At 47.2% G+C, this 17,562-nt stretch overlaps 1 protein-coding gene across 1 annotated transcript in view; it reads right to left on the reverse strand.

Moving 5' to 3' along the window:
• Nucleotides 1-10,911: 10,911 nt before the first annotated feature.
• The window catches only part of LOC146801336 (uncharacterized), a 918,316-nt gene continuing 911,665 nt past the window's right edge, over nt 10,912-17,562 (reverse strand). The window contains exons 8-9 of the mRNA XM_085620985.1: nt 14,149-14,255; nt 10,912-13,387 (exon numbers count right to left, since the gene is read on the reverse strand). Of these exons, the coding sequence (XP_085477111.1) occupies nt 13,342-13,387; nt 14,149-14,255 (153 nt within the window). The 3' untranslated portion in view covers nt 10,912-13,341. The remainder of the gene's footprint in view (nt 13,388-14,148; nt 14,256-17,562) is intronic.

A 17,562-nucleotide genomic window follows, 5' to 3' on the forward strand; every position in this document is an offset into this window, starting at 1 on the left:
GAGCAGCTGAACTGCCCTTCTCTTGAACCCCTCAGACAGCAGGCTGCTGCTGAGGCTGCTGGGAGTGCTAGTGGGTCCCATAGGATCTATTGGGATGATGGACTCCTTTACTCAGAGTGTAGAGACCCCAAGCTTGGTGCCACGAGGAGGTTGGTTATACCTCTGAAGTTTAGGGGCTTCCTATTGACCCTAGCACATGACATCCCTTTAGCAGGTCACTTAGGCCAAAACAAGACTTGGGACAGAATTGTCCCTCTCTTTCATTGGCCTCACATGTCTGAAGACGCCAAGGAGTTTTTTCTCTCCTGTGTCACATGTCAAGCCAGTGGTAAGGCAGGTGGTACAACAAAGGCCCCCCTGATACCACTACCTGTGGTGGGGGTTCTATTTGAGACGGTTGGGATTGATTTCCCCAGACCCGATAATTCTCGCCTCGGTGCCTATTCTAATCATGGGTCCCACTCTGCAACTCTGGGCAATAGCTTGCTTAATCTCCACAACGGCCCCAAAAGCGCTAGGATGCCTGGCTTCACCTTGGGGGTGCCCAGGAGTGGGCACTTCACAGGGAAAGGCCAGGAAGGGTTCCACAGCGGTATGTGCACAGCGCCTGAGAGACCTTTTCGGGGGTGTGCGGAGCGCTATATAAATGCACTACATTTACATTTACTCAGTCATCCTGGAGCGGAGACCAAGTACATAGTCCACAATATCCTGTTTAGGGGGTTTGAGAGGTAACTTCCATCCCTCCTTCACTAGACATAGTGGACCCCTAACTGGATGTCCAAACAGAAGTTCAAATGGGCTGTAACCAACCCCTTCTGAGGAACCTCACGAGGGGTGTTCTTCTGTAAAAAATCAGCAGCAGTCGGAAGATCTCACTGAGAAACTGGTCCAGCGGGCTTATCCCAGAAAAATTGTCAACAGAGCTCGTAAGAGGGCTCAGAACACCCCTCGTGAAGTTTTGTTGGAAAGGAGTTCCAAAGAGGTAGCTGATTGTTTACCCATAGTGCTTACCTTTGATCCTCTAGCAACGAAAATACGCCAGGCCATTAGGAAGCACTGGTCCTTGCTAACTATAAGATGATACGGGCATGATAATTCTTGATTGTCTACCCTTTAATCTTGTATGAAATAAGTAAGCTATGTGCTGCTTGCTCATTAATTATTTTTTCAATCTGAACAGTCTACCCCTTAATATACTGGGATCCTGTTTGTTCAGTGCTAGCTCCTGAAAGTGTAACATATATGTCAGTATGAATATGTTCTGTACTTTATATGTTGAGCCATGAGGGCATTGATCCATATAGGTCTTGCCACTGTATGATGGTTGCCTTTATGCTCCTTCAGAAAGCAATGTGGTTGTGACCCGGGTGTCTCGTTTTGGTCTCAGGGTATGATCCGGAAAAGCCTGACATGCACAGCTGGTGTAAATCCCGGCTGCGTATCCATTCTCGCTGTGCCCAGTAGGTTCTCCTTGTTTATCTGAACAGTCCATCTATTAAGTAGCTGGGACGTGGTCCATTGATTGTTTGGTCTGAAAAATGTTATAGACATGCCAGTTTTAATGCACCTTTGATCCTATATGCTCACTTATTTACATTAGTCTTACCACTGTAAGATGGCCGCGCTGTCGGTCGTTAAGAAACCGATGCTGTTTTAACTCCGGGTGTCTGGCCTCGGTTCCAAGTCGTGACCCGGAAGCACTTGACATGTCCTGCCGGTTAAAATCTCGGCCGCGTCCACATTCCAGTTGATCCTGGAATGAGTGAAGACGCGGTCCAAGGAACCTTACGGTGAGGGTAGACCAGTCGGTTTGGAGTGTGCTATGTTAGTTGTTATAACGCTGATAACTTTGGGTGCCTGTCATACTGGGACGAGTGAAAAGACGAATAGGACGAAGGGCCATTTGGAAGTGGGCGTAGACCAGGGTGAAATAGGAGACTATTAAAACGCTGATGAATGTCTGGTGCTCGGGGCCCTCCCGCATTACATGAGCATGTTGTTCAAATGAGTTGGTGGTAGTGCGAAAGGCAGGCATTAAATAGACATTATCCCATCTCTGCTGCTAGTGAGTTTTATGAGTCTGAGTGTATAAAGGTCTGGATCAAGGTTTTTCCTTTTGCTCACTCGATATATTTTCCTCGTATCTGTTTCTCCAGATGAAGGTGTAAGCAACGGATGTGCTTTTTATTGGAGCAAAGAATGCGACTTGTATTGCCCCTCTAAACTATTTGAGAGCTGGTATGCGGGCCCTTGGCTCTCATTAGGTAACCTACATTGATGACTTTGCAGTCATTTTTTGGAAGATATATGTCTATATCTGTTTTAAATGGGGTGCAATTGGTTTCTTTCATGCATTCACCAAACTTATGTGTGTTTTATGTTTCCTGCATGTGTGCAGTTTTTCTATATCTTTTGAATATAGATAAAATCCAGGGAAGTGACTGCAGTTCCTTGACGCCCTGATGAATTTGCCGCAAAGATGAGTAGGCAATGAAACATGTTGGCCATTCTTGAATGTGGTTACATAACATGACCGTGTTTTTAACCTTGGGATGACTCACAGAAATGGAATAAAATAACTGGAACTATACACGTGGGTCAGACCTAATTTTACTTCTAAGACTTCACAGGTCTTTTCTTCTTTTTTTCAATAATACCCCCCCCTCTATTTTTGGGTTTTGGGCTGCCTAAATAAACCTCCCTGTTTTTCACATGAGAAAGACATCGATGATGAGAAACTCGTGAGCAAACTGGTGAGAACCTGCCAGCAGCTCCCCTGGTGTTGCGCACGTGAGATGCTTTCTCATTTTTTCACACCTTTTTTCTGGTTCTGGCTTTCACAGAAGTTGGTGGAATAATTTTCACATGGTTGGTTGTTTTTTACTTTTTGGAATTTCAAAGTACTAAGTTCTATGGCATGAGGGATTTATTGATAGTTCATGATCAGAACTACTGTTGACGGTGTAATAGTTGTGTACATTACCCTCTTATCAATCCCATGTATTCAAACAAGTGCTTTATTACTACCAGGTCATGATTAAAGGTCTCCCAGAAAAGCTTAGGCGCAGATGGGACATCCTTTTGCCCTGCCTTCTTTTTGCCTACAGAGAGGTTCCTCAGAAGGGGTTGGTTACAGCCCATTTGAACTTCTGTTTGGACATCCAGTTAGGGGTCCACTATGTCTAGTGAAGGAGGGATGGAAGTTACCTCTCAAACCCCCTAAACAGGATATTGTGGACTATTTACTTGGTCTCCGCTCCAGGATGACTGAGTAAATGTAAATGTAGTGCATTTATATAGCGCTCCGCACACCCCCGAAAGGGTCTCTCAGGCGCTGTGCACATACCGCTGTGGAACCCTTCCTGGCCTTTCCCTGTGAAGTGCCCACTCCTGGGCACCCCCAAGGTGAAGCCAGGCATCCTAGCGCTTTTGGGGCCGTTGTGGAGATTAAGCAAGCTATTGCCCAGAGTTGCAGAGTGGGACCCATGATTAGAATAGGCACCGAGGCGAGAATTATCGGGTCTGGGGAAATTGAGCCCAAGATCCGCCGAGGCAGGAATTGAACCCTGGTCCGGGCCAGACCTCTGCATCAGGGTCTGCCGCTCTAACCATTGAGCCACACTTCTCCACCAGTACATGAAGAAGGCCACTAAACACCTTGAGGCTAACCAGGAATTGCAAAAGGCCTGGCATGACCAAAAGGCTGTACTGACTGTTTACGAGCCATGGCAGAAAGTATGGGTGTTGGAGCCTGTGGCACCAGCAGCCCTCCAAGACAAGTGGAGTGGCCCCCATACCATGATTGAGCAGAAGGGAGAGGTATCCTATCTGGTGGACCTTGGAACTTCCAGGAGCCACATTAGGGTGCTCCATGTCAACAGGCTCAAACCATATGTTGACAGGGCAGACATGGGCTTTCTCATGGCTACTGATGAGGGACAGGAGGAAGAGAGTGATCCACTCCCTGAGCTGCTCTCACAGAACCCTGATGAAGGTTCAGTTGATGGTGTAGCCTTGGCAGGCAGCCTCACTGTCCAGCAGCAAACTGATTGCAGAAAAGTTCTCAATCAGTTTAGACATATGTTTTCATGACTTCAAGTCAGACTACCTGGTGCACTCATGAAGTGGACACTGGGGATAGTCTGCCTGTTAAAAATAAGATTTACACGCAACCTGACCATGTCAGGGACTGCATCAGGGCTGAAGTCCAGAAGATGTTGGAATGGGGAGTTGTTGAACCCTCAGATAGCCCTTGGGCTAGTTCAGTAGTCTTAGTGCCGAAACCTCACACCAAAGATGGCAAGAGAGAGACTACAGAGGTCTCAATGCAGTCACTAGGACTGATGCCCATCCAATCCCCAGGGCAGCCAAGTTTCTGAGCACATTTGACCTGACAGCTGGCTACTAGCAGATCAGACTAGCTGATAATGCAAAGCCAAAGACAGCATTTTCTACCCCTAATGGGCAGTACCAATTTGTGGTGATGCCCTTTGGTTTGAAGAATGCTCCTGCCACTTTTCAAAGGTGGGTGAACAAAGTCCTTACAGGCCTGGAAGCCTATAGTGCAGCATATCTAGATGATATTGCTGTCTTTAGCTCCACCTGGGAGGATCACCTAGTCCACCTGAGAAATGTTTTGGAGGCCCTGCAGATAGCAGGCCTAACTATCAAGGCCACCAATAGATAGGTCAGAGTCAGGTTGCATACCTGGGCTACCTTATGGGTGGAGGCCAGGTTCAACCATTGCATAACAAAATTCAGACCATCATGGACTGGGTTGCTCTAACCACCCAGACTCAGGTCAGAGCTTTTTTGGGCCTGACTGTGTACTATAGAAGATTTGTCAAAGGTTATGGATCCATAGTGACTCCTTTGAATGACTTAACTTATAAGAAAATGCCAAAGAAAGTTCAGTAGACAGTCAGCTGTCAAAAGGCATTTGATGACCTGAAGCAGGCTATGTACACTGCTCCCATTCTGCAAAGTCCTGACTACTCCAAACAATTTATTGTCCAAACAGATGAATCTGAGATGGGGATAGGGGTTGTGTTATCACAATTGAATGATGAGGGTCAGGATCAGCCAGTAGCTTTTATTAGCAGAAGGCCGACCCCCAGAGAGAAACCTTGGTCAATTATTGAGAGGGAGGCATTTGCTGTGTTTTGGGCTCTGAAGAAGCTGAGGCCATACTTGTTTGGCACTTACTTCATTGTTCAGACAGACAACAAGTCCCTCTTATGGCTAAAACAGATAAAGGGTGAAAACCCCAAACTTTTGAGGTGGTCCATTTCCCTACAGGGGATGGACTATACAGTGGAACATGGACCTGGGAGTAACCATGCCAATGCAGATGGACTCTTCAGATATTTCCACTTTGAACATGAAGACTCAACTGGTCAAGGTTAGTTTAATGTCCCTACGTACCAATTCTGAAGGCAGGGTGCTGGGTTTTATGTGAGAGCGTGCCCATGAATGAGCAGAGCCCCTTTGCAGCTTTCGGAACCTTTGTTCTGGGGTTATTTGTGATGCGGCCAAACCATATACTCTTAAGTGCATTATAACCTAGCAGTAAATGCTAACTTTGGAATAGCTGCATGGAAACATGTCGTGTTTGGTGTCAAACACCTTGGAATCATACCTCCACACCAGTAACTGGTGTGGGAGGAATGATTCCACCCTACTAGAGGGAGAAATATGACAGCACCGGTACACCCGGTACCAGCTTTGCAAGCCCTGGCATCACAAAATGGATGCTGCCAGCCACAGACACGAGTCTGCCCTCCTGCTGCTGGTCGAATCTTCGGCAGGGGATGGCTGAACAATAGGTTTCCTGTCACAGGGAGGTGTCACCACCTCCCAGACAGGCTTTAGTGTATTGGGGCTGGGTGGGTACACTCTGAGAGTGCTTTGAAGTCTGCACTGGGCACTGTCCCTGTGCATAGTCCAGCTCAAACCGGTTGCAGGGGCTACCAGCCCCTGCTCTGGCACAAAACTGGACAAATGACATGGGTGTAGCAATCCCTCTGTCCTGACCCTCCCATGGGGGGTCCCCAGAGTTTTTCCCACCCCTTCCTTGGGTATAAAGTAGGAACCCCTGGCTACAGGACTTTAGATTTACCTGGACAAAACTCTGCCACAGAATCCCAGAACTTCTACTATCTACACAACGTTGGATGACCAAAGAATCTCCCTTGGAGTAAAGGAGTTACTCCCCTGCAAGGCAGGCACCAAAGACGCATCTGTACGGTTTGCAACTACGCAGCTCCTGAAGGACTTCGAAGATTTTGCAACACAGGAGGTGGATTTCCAAGCTTTCCCAAGGCCAATCCGTGCTCTCAGCAAACCTGAGATCCAAAGCCCTTGTGGGGACCGTGCAACCCGAACCCCTGGATCCCGTGAACATTTATAGCAGCATATGCTTTTTGGCGATCCCTGAGGCTGTGCTTTGGGCTACTTTTAGTTCAGACCCCGAGCAGTGATTCCACCAAAGATTACTGGCTTGCACTCCACGACAATGACGAGGAGTTATATGTTCATTTATAAAAGGCACGAAGATCTCCCGTACAAATTTCAGAACTAGAGTTTCTGAGGTTCTTTTAACCTGTTTTTAAGATTCGGTTTATTTTCTTAGTTCTTTTTGATCTGACACAAATCACCCACCCCCTTCCCCTTTTTTTTATAACGCATGGCTCATCTAAACATAGTGAGTGTATCAGGATTTGCTGAGTGAAGTGTAGAATAACACAACAGGATTTATTGGTTTACGAGTGATCCAATAGATGGAGAATGTCCAACGCTATTTTAAAAGGCAATTCGCTCAAGTATTCTTCTTTCCCCCTACAGAATTGCAGTTTTGAAACTATGGTTCCTAATACAGAAGTCACACTAAGAAGTCTAAGAGCACGGAGACCCGGAACTGTTCCAAGTAACAGCCGTTTCCTCCTTATAAGAATTCATTGATTGTTATATTCTGCTTGCGTATTCTTTTTATGGTGTATTAGATGTCACATTAAGGTATAATGAACCATTGGACTGTTGATCATTGGGGATTATAATGCAGCTTTGCAGAAGGAGTTGAGAAATGATATAAGGGAACTGTACCCAAATGACTATACTCTATTAATTGTATGGCATTTTGGCTCTCTCTTTTTTGATGAAGGTATGACATAGGGGGACATTACAAGGTATTATTGAAATGAATATATAATAATTGTTTTTTTGCCTGGTTGTGAATGACGGGTGGGACTGAAAGGGTGCTACACTATAGATTTCTAGCGAGATATGTAAATATAAACAATATCCCACAGTGCCTGAGCCTTCCGTTCTGTGTTGGCGCCCAGTCCTCTGAGTGCCGCAGATCCGCCTCTCAGCGGCGGTTCGTCCTCGCGACCAGGCACGGCTGCTTGAATCCAAAAAATGGAAGGTTGCCCCAGTGAGGACGCCCACACAGAAAGTTAACCTCTATGGCTGAGGGTTGTAGCAAAAACAGCTTCAAGCTTTTAATCCATTCTAAGGCGGCTCTACATGTTTCAGATACTCTGTCCTTGTTCACGAGCCAAATGATAAGGAACATAGCAACCATGATGTAGAACACCTGTTTAACTTTATTATATTTCCTGCCCCAGTGGGCGTGTACTCGTGCCTCCATGAGCAAATGTTCCAGTGCATTCTGGTATTGGCAGTATTTTACATAACTATATAATCCCAGTGGATGTTGCTGCATGCCATATAACGTGAATAAAATGCAACAGTGGGTTGATTTAAAACTGAAAGGCTGTGTGTGCTGCCTGTAACTAAGGGGCCATTAGGATGGCAGTCATAGGCAGATCCGCATTGCCGGCGGTGGCGGAAAATGTCCTTTTCCGCACTCCATCGGCGGTGCTCGCGTCCGCCATATTGCAATGGGCAAACATAGCCCATTTACCCTCTGCTGCGGAGTTACATGATCCGCCAGAAATTTCCATCCACAACGGTGGCGGAAGGAGCCAATAGAGAAACACCACCATGCGGAATGATGTCCCGACTGCCGGACAAATCACGATGCCGCAAATAGTCCATAACACCGCAGCGGAGAATCCAGCCACCGGGAGATGGTGTAAGCACTACTGCGGAGAGCGAAACTAGAATCCCGGTCACCTGCATGGAGTCCTGACCGCTATGAATCCAGCTCTTCAATCCCTTTTACTGCTGTACCACCTCCACTACCAGCAAATAAGACGTCGCCGCGGCCAACACCGCAGACACGTAAAAACACAACTCTGCATACAACCACAAAACACAACTCATGTGCTTAAATACGGTTCCTGTCCACAGCAGACACTCTGGTGGGGACAGGAAGATATCCCCCAGTGTACTCACACGTGTCCTGCCTGATAGAAACCCACACCTCTGCATACGAGTCACCCATCAACCGCGAATTCACTGCAATGTTCCGGGAAAGTCACCACAGCGGTGAAGACGTGGGAAAACCTGCGCACAATGTAGTAGGCAGGGCCGGCGCCATACATGGGCATTCTGGCCAGATTCACAGGGCTCCACCTTCACCCTACCCATAGTACGCTTCCCACACCCATTTGGGCACATGCTGTGTGCCCCTCCTGTGCCCCCCCTGCACAATTTATCAGCCAGGTGTGGATAAACTTCGCACCTCACACATCAAAGGGCAAGGTAAATTGACTGGGAAGGTGAGGGTGAAGATGAACACCCTGCACAGAAGGTCAGGGACTGGACAACCCTCCTCCTCACACTACCCATAGGCCCTCAAATCAGACATGGGTGGCACAGTGAGTGAAATTAAACCAGAGTGACCTCTGTACAACAACTCAGGGATACATCAATGCAAGTCATGCATAGGCACCGGAATGATAGGAAGTGACCAGCCACACATCTGTGTAAACTACCTTGACATGTATATGCCACCAGCACAACACACATGGCTCATCGTCACACTCCCTGACTGTCAAACCCAAGTAGGACCTTCACACATACCTCTCATATACCCATCTCACACCTGCAACACTCAATACCTGTGAGAAACACACATAATGGTGCAAATGATGTCCTGTGAGTTCACTGAAAAACAATCACACATCCTATGGTGCATCTACAAATGTTAGACTCACACTCAGGGAAGTCCGAACCAATGCTTACCCACGAACAATAGCAAAACACAAATCTCACAAACAACATCCACTGAAGTCCAACAATCCCAGCCATGTGCTGCCAAACAGTGGAAAGGCAATGTCGCCCTAGACAGAACTGGAATACACAACATTGTCACTCTGGAGCAATGCACAGACACCATACCTCAACACAAACAGAATTGCATCATTAAAAGCCAATCATGAACAATAACTGGGATCAACGTGACTAATCAGCTAACAAAGACATATACACCACACCAGTCATCAAGTGAACATGGTGTCAGTGGGGCCGATTCACACAACTAACTAAAGACAAAATCCTAAACTTACTACTTTTGGTATTCACAGAAGGCATTTAGTAGTAGTAAAGTTAGGATTTTGTCTTAACTTAAGTCTGTCTTAAGCCTGTCTTAAGTCTGTCTGCAGTTTGTCTTAAGTCTGTCTTAAGCCTGTCTTAAGTCTGTCTTAAGTTTGTCTTAAGTCAAACTTAAGACAAAATCCTAACTTTACTACTACTAAATGCCTTCTGTGAATACCAAAAGTAGTAAGTTTAGGATTTTGTCTTAAGTTAGTTCTGTGAATCGGGCCCATAGTGTACCACAAGCATGCACATGCACAAACCTGACAAGTGACAGGTCAAAAATAGGAGGACAAAGCACTAGTGTGCACTCAAAACAAGCTCATGAACATGAATTCACCTTGCTGCATGTGACATACACACAAGAAATACACACTACACATGCAACACACATCTGAATGTATCACAATGCACAAACTCCTCACACACAATGTCATGCACATAGAACATCACACACACATTGCACCTGTCAGTAGAAAAAGCCAACACAGGCCAAAAACTGCATTCATCAACAACAAAAAGATGCACAGACCAATCCATCAGAAAGCAAACTCAGCTGGACATCATGGGGATGCACACCAAGCAAGTACAAGGCAACATACACTGACAGCACTGCATGCACACACAAACTCACAAATAATGTCAGTGTGGCTGAGCAGGTCAGCACAGTGAGCACAAACTTAAACAAGACACATGGCTCATCAACAAAACACAACACAGACTTTGCAGTCACACACTCTGCATACTCACAACTGGCAGCAACAACAAGTAGGTGTCCCCCAGGAGTGCAAGGACACACCGACACACTGCACAGTGCTCAACCTACAACTCCTACATGTGCCCACAATCTGAAGCACATGTCTGACAATGTAATCTAACAGGCACACATTATGTGGGTCATACATGTGTGTAGTTGGCATTGCAGGGGCACATACACATCAACACTTCTGACAATGACAGGCCATTCACACTGTATGACTACTCAAGTGCACACATTCTGATGTACCCATGTGACTATGAACACAGACACACACAAGATGACTACACACCAACAATGCTGTGCACACATCAAGAAAGAGCCCACAGAAATGCCGGACCCTGGCCACCCGGCAAGTAATCCTGGGAATAGCATTCACCTCTGTTCTAGTATTGCATCCTGACATGACGTGTACAATTTAGCAAACCTGAGCATGGAATGAATAGGAGAATAGTAGATCATCACAAACAACCATGATTGTACCCTCAAGCCTCTGACTCAAGAAAAACAAAAGTGCATGTTACCTCTGGAATGCTCTGACGAAGTGAAACAAGTAATTGGCAATGTTAAAGTGGCATACAGAGCATGTGTCACATGAACCGATACCAATACATAAAAGCTTTTTTTTAGAAAGGACACTGACAAAGCAGACAACAGTCTTTATTACATAATACCCAGATTGGCATCAAAAGTAGAAAACAGCAAGGCCATTGGCCATTACAAATTCAAAGCATGCACATGTGTGCATGAGAAACTGCACAGGGAATGGGCAACCAAAGTGACAAACAGCAAGGCCATTGGCAAGTCCATAGTTCTGGTGTGCGCATGTGTGCATGAAAACCAGCACAGGGAATGGGCATCCAAAGTGACCAACAGCAAAGCCATTGGCCAGTCCATAGTTCTGGTGTGCGCATGGGTGCATGAGAAACTGCACAGGGAATGGGCATCAAAAGTGACGAACAGCAAGGCCATTGGCCTGTTCATAGTTATGGTATGCGCATGTGTGCATGAGAAACTGCACAGAGAATGGGCATCCAAAGTGACAAACAGCAAGGCCATTGGCCTATCCAAATTCAAAGCATGCATATGTGTGCATGAGAAACTGCACAGGGAATGGGCAACCAAAGTGACAAATAGCAAGGCCATTGGCCAGTCCATAGTTCTGGTGTGCACATGTGTGCATGAAACACTGCACAGGGAATGGGCATCCAAAGTGACAAACAGCAAAGCCATTGGCCAGTCCATAGTTCTGGTGTGCGCATGTGTGCATGAGAAGCTGCACAGGGAATGGGCATCCAAAGTGACAAACAGAAAGGCCACTGTCCAGTCCATAGTTCTGATGTGTGCATGTGTGCATGAGAAACTGCACAGGGAATGGGCATCCAAAGTGACAAACAGCAAGGCCATTGGCCAGTCCGTAGTTCTGGTGTGCGCATGTGAGAATGAGAAACTGCACAGGGAATGGACATCCAAAGTGACAAACAGCAAGGCCATTGGCCAGTCCATAGTTCTGGTGTGCGCATGTGTGCATGAGAAACTGCACAGGAAATGGGCATCAAAAGTGACAGACAGCAAGGCCATTGGCCAAGACAAATTCAAAGTATGGCCATGTGTGCATGAGAAACTGCACAGGTAATGGGCAACACCGTACGCTGCCATGGGAATCACCCCAGCTCAGGGAATATAAATGGACAGTCCAGGCACCGCTTTGGTAGAAATTGTTTGGGGAGGGGGACTGTGCGTCAAATTTGGCTGTCAGTTGAACTGGAAGGTGGCTGATTGTCGGGGCTAGTTGGAGGACTGGACCTGGGAGAGAGAGGACCGCCAGAGGTAGAGGCATCAGTGGCTGTAGGGGCCTGAGGGCTGCTTGGACAGGGTGGTGTGGTGGCACGGGGAGGTGGAGACATGCTGCCGGGAGACACAGTGTGTGAGGGTGAATGTTGAGGGATGGGACTCAACTTCTTGGGGATTCCATAGCCCATAAGTGTCTTGGCCGGAGTGGGAAGTGGGGTGGGCACAACAGCCTCAATCTCTTCCAAAAGAGTATCAGGTGCAGGTGGCTCTCCCCGTGGGGATTTTCTAGATCAAGTGGTAAGCTTAGGGTGGCCTTGCCTCTTCCCCTGCTGTCCGGGTGAACCCCCCCACCTTGCTATCCTGTCCCAGCTTCACAGGGGTGTGGGTGGGAGTTGACGTTGTGGGTGAATCTGCCTTAGAGAAGCGTTTGTGCTTAGTCGTTGCAGGCACCAGGTTCACAGCAGACAGGGCAACTGTTTGTTTGATTTGGGAGCAGGTGTGGGGATGGGAGTGCCCTTGGATGTGGGTGATTTTTATGAATGTGAGGTTGAGGCCTGCTGCTTGTTCTAATGTCCCTGAGTGTCACCTGATGGGCTTTTGGATTTGCGCTCCTGTGTGCCTGTTTTGTGTTGTGGGGATGGGGTCTTTGGTCTGGGCTGCTTGGAGTGCTGCTGTTGTGTGATGCATGTGGAGGACTTGGTGCCTGAGGGCTGTGGCGTGTGGGCACTCTCGTCAGGTGGTGCCACTGGCAGGTTGGTTGCTGAAGGGACTGGAGCCGGACTAGGAGCCTGTGACAGCTGAATGGCTGCTGTCACTGTGGAGGACAAAGACTGGACAGTTCCGTGTAGCCCACCCACATCAGAATTAATGCCCTCCATAAAGGCAACTACCTGTGCCAACTTCTTGTCATGATCCTGGAAGGCATTCAGGAGAGCAGTCTGACCCACACACAGCTGGCGCAAAAGGTCCACCGCCTTCACACTGAGGTCAGCAGAGGAGACAGGGGCAGGGGCAGCGGTGCCTGGGGGAAGGAGACTCTACCCTTTCTGGGGCTGCGGGCACGGACAGCACTTATGGGAGCATCCGAGAGGGTGGGCACTAGACGATGTGTGGTGGAAGACGAGGCAGATTTCGAACTCCCTGTGCACGTCAACATCGAGGAGTCACAGCTGGAGTCAGATGATGTGCAGGTTGGTGTTTCCAGTTGTGATTCATCCAGGGCACTCCTGTCCCATTTCGAGGCGCTGGTCACATCAGTGTCAGTGAGCTCATGTGTAGCAGTCGTGCTAGAAGCTTCTCCACTGGTGTCGGTCCACTGGCCTTCCGTGCCCTCTGTATATGTTGCAAGAGACAGAGAATTAGGTTCAGTATAGTGCCATACTCACAAACATCATATGCAAGCAAAGCACAAAACTAGAAAATGATCCCCCCATGTTGCCCACCACCATGTGCAGTCTGCAAGTGCAACCTTCATGCAATCATCAGAAGATGCATGGAAACATGCATAGTTGACAATAATGCCCCATGTGACATTGACACAGCCAAATAGCTGGCCCATGCCTCCTTGTAACCTAACATACTAATCTCTGTAAGCATACGTATGTGCCTGTAGGTGAGATAGATATACATCTCAACATGTTGCCTCTGTCACATATGGAGTCAAGTTAAGGGAACACCACAGACACAGACTCGCATATGTCCTTTTGCAATGGCCATAAGCTCCTGCTATCCACCATGTGGTGCTTTGAAGCACAACTACAGTTGCACATTGGTGTCAACTGTGTAGTAGTCACACATTTTAAGTTGTGCACAGCACACATCTATAAATGCACACTAACATGATGATCACTGCTGTTCACTGCCAGGTAATGTCTATGACACTCATAATGCAGCATATGTCACAAGTCCACATCTCATCTTACAATGACAAGGGTCATGGTTTTAAACACATGGGAAACTACATGTTGTGAAACTGCATAACAGTTGCACTCAACACAGAGGCCACTTGAGACATCACAGAGCTTTACCACTGGCTCAGGGTTGGGATTCATGCAGTCACTCACACCCAAAGTCACACTTCGCAGAATACTCACCCCCAACTTGCTGCTGATGGGCCCTCAAGCGTCCATCCAGCTCTGGCTGTGTCACTGCCAAGATGCGGGCCATTAGTGGTGTCATGCTCCTGCGTGCCAACCTGCCACTTCGAGGGATGGGCATGGGAGACAAGAAGAGGAAGTTTCAGTGACACTGTGTTATATACCACTGTGTGTCAGTACAGGAGCATGAAAAAACATAGCACACCAATACATAAATGTTGAGCAGAGGCCATATAGCATGACACGTAGTATACTTGCATCAAATACTCTCATATAAATGTATACATGTATGATGATGGACACAATACCTGGCCAACTCATAAACATACAGAGTGCCAGCACATAAACCAATGTGAAGAAGACCCTCATCTGTGATGCAGTATGTGAGTGAGAAATACATACAATCCATTTGAAATGATGTGTCGGGCAGACTCACTGTGTCCAACACTACACAGCCCTCAATGTCCTTGGCCAGTGAATGGCTACCTGTGTCATGGAGGTCACATTTAGGGACATGATCTTACATTCTCACACTCTTTTCACAAGGTGTAGGCCTGTCTTGTACAATCCTCAGGCCTAAGATAGCTCATTGAGAAATAGGGTGACGGACGACACATATGTTTCACCCTGTCCATTTACTATTGGGTCCTTGTCAAATTGGGCAGTTGCTGTGCAGGCCAGGGGGACTCACACTGAGGTTAAACGTGGGCCAACTGAAAAATCACATGCATGTACAATATAAGAGGGCAAACAGTGCCTACACATGCGAGACAGAACACATAATGAAAACAATGGAAGGATGATATCACCAAATTACATTTATCTGATGTGTCATAGGTGAATTACCACCAAAAGTGTTACACTCAGGCATTTTACTCTTGTGCATAACGCACACATATCCATGGGGGCAATATGAAAACTGTACACACATTCTTCATTACTCTCTGGACGAAATACCATTGCAATGTCACAAATGAGCATGTGAATACATTGTGGACTATGACATCACATAGCACAGGCAATGTTTTTTCACACTTCGACTGTCCAAACCAGCAGTGTGACTGTATGAATGCAAAAACACTGCATGTGCCTCCCATCCCTCAATGCAGCCATGGATCTGTGGAAATAAGGCTACACCCCACATTGAAATGAAGTCAGCATGCTAGACAGTGTATCACTCATTTACATTAACCAGTCGCAGACCAACGTTTGTATTTTTCTTGCTGAAAAAGGGCTGTAGAAATGTCCATGTTGCCATCCTCCCCAAATACTCAAGTGTAATATTTACTAGGCCATGTATGGAGCATGGTATATGAAAAATGAGGATGCATGCACATTAACTTCCACACACAGGCACATACTACTGCAGAGCAACATCATGTGAGCACTCTCAAACTTTCACTCTCAAACACTTACCAGTACATCTGAAGCACCATATAGCTGCCCATACTGTGAAAGCACCTCGTCCACCAGGACCTCCAGCTCCTCTGTGGTGAAGGGACGGGTCCTGATGTTCTCACTTCTCGCCATCACTGGTTTCAGGAGACAGGAACAGGAGCAGTTGTTGGAGAAGAATGGCCGACAGAAGTGTCTGGATGCAATTGAAATGTCTGGCTCTCTCACAGACATATATAGCCCCCTGGGGTTGTTCCAGTGGTACTAAGCTGCTGCAATTGGTGTTCCTGGTAAACTTTTTTCAAATGTAACCAATGACCGGGACCGCGGTGGCGGTGCACGCCTACCGCGGGTTTCAAATGTGGAATTCACTACAGCGTTCGCGGTTCCCATTGGCTGCTTTGGCATGGGCATTGGCTGTCTCACACCGCGGGGCCCAGGCAGTCGCTACTGCAATCGTGCATCTTTTGATTGTACCCAATGACCGGGCCCGCTGTAGCGGAGCACACCTATCACGGGTTTCAAATGTGGAATTTACTACCGCGATCGCGGTTCCCATTGGCTGCTATGGCATGGGCATTGGCGGCGTCACACCACGGGGCCCAGGCGGTCACTACCGCAATCGTGTATCTTTTGATTGTACCCAATGACCGAGCCCGCGGTAGCGGAGCACGCCTACCACAGGTTTCAAATGTGGAATTCACTACCGCGATCGCGGTTCCAATTTTCTGCTATGGCATGGGCATTGGAGGTGTCACAACTCACAACGCGGGGCCCAGGCGGACGCTCCCGCAAATTGGCATTTTTCAATTGTGGCAAATGACCGTGATTGCGGTGGCGGAGCATGCATACCGCACCTATGGACACATAATGCTGTAGCAATGGCAATGGCCAATCCTCATCATGGAACACTAGACACTTACAATGAATTATGCCACCTGATTGCTAAATTCAATGCCAGTGTGACATTGAAATCACTGATGACTACACATGCCATGTCACTGCACATGTTCCCATGCATTGGCATGTACTTCCTCACATGTCACATATGATATTTGTGTGCATGTACACATATCTGTGGTGTAATGGACTCTCATATTTGTAAACATGTCAATGTGTGAGATGGCTAATCAACCCACAGTAATGATGGACTGACTACATAATGCGCCTGTTTCACTGTGTAGATTGCTGAAATTATTTTGATAATTGATCTGCTTACACACACTGTTCATTGTGTGGAAAATGTGTGTTCTGTGTGACTCAAGCAAGAAGGTGTGTCAGGTACAGCAGCTACGTAGAAGTCAGCAGTGTTGCTATTTCAAACATGTGCTGTGTCAACTACTCCCAGGTCTGGGGACACAATATGTCGGAATGTACTATTTTCCATTCACACAGTCAGAATCTGTTTTGGAGGTAGTCAGTATGTACATATAGTCAGTATGTACATACTGACCACATGTACAACTACATGAGATCAAGGTGTCTCTGCATGTGACTTATGCATTAAACTGTTGTTTCACTCCAGTCATTGTTGGCGCTGTGTCAGTCAAGACGTAAGAAGTTTGACACATCTCAAAGAGGAATTAAATTGACATGTGGCCACTTTCATTTTATGTAGGAGACGACCACATCTGCATTGTCCGTTTACAGTGCTGGCAAACATGGAGGATGAGGACATCATACGGAAATTCTGACTGGATCGCCTTACCCTTCAAGACCGAAGTGGTCAGTTGGAGCCCCATCTGAGCCATCACAGAACCTACCTGACTGCTTTGACACCAACAGTTAAGGTGATGGCGGCCCTGCATTTCTTTGCAACTGGTTTGCTCCAGTACGCGGTGTACAGCGCATGAGGGATGTCTCAACCAATGTTCAGCATGGTGCTACGTGATGTCCTGTCCGCAATGATGACATACAAGGACAGCTACATCCATTTTCCCGGGTGACATGAATTGGAACCTGTGAAGGGTGATTTTTATGACCTTGGCAACATACCGAATGTTGTTGGCGCCATTG

Source organism: Triturus cristatus, chromosome 8, assembly GCF_964204655.1.
Source record: "Triturus cristatus chromosome 8, aTriCri1.1, whole genome shotgun sequence".
NCBI classification, from domain to species: Eukaryota; Metazoa; Chordata; class Amphibia; order Caudata; family Salamandridae; genus Triturus; species Triturus cristatus.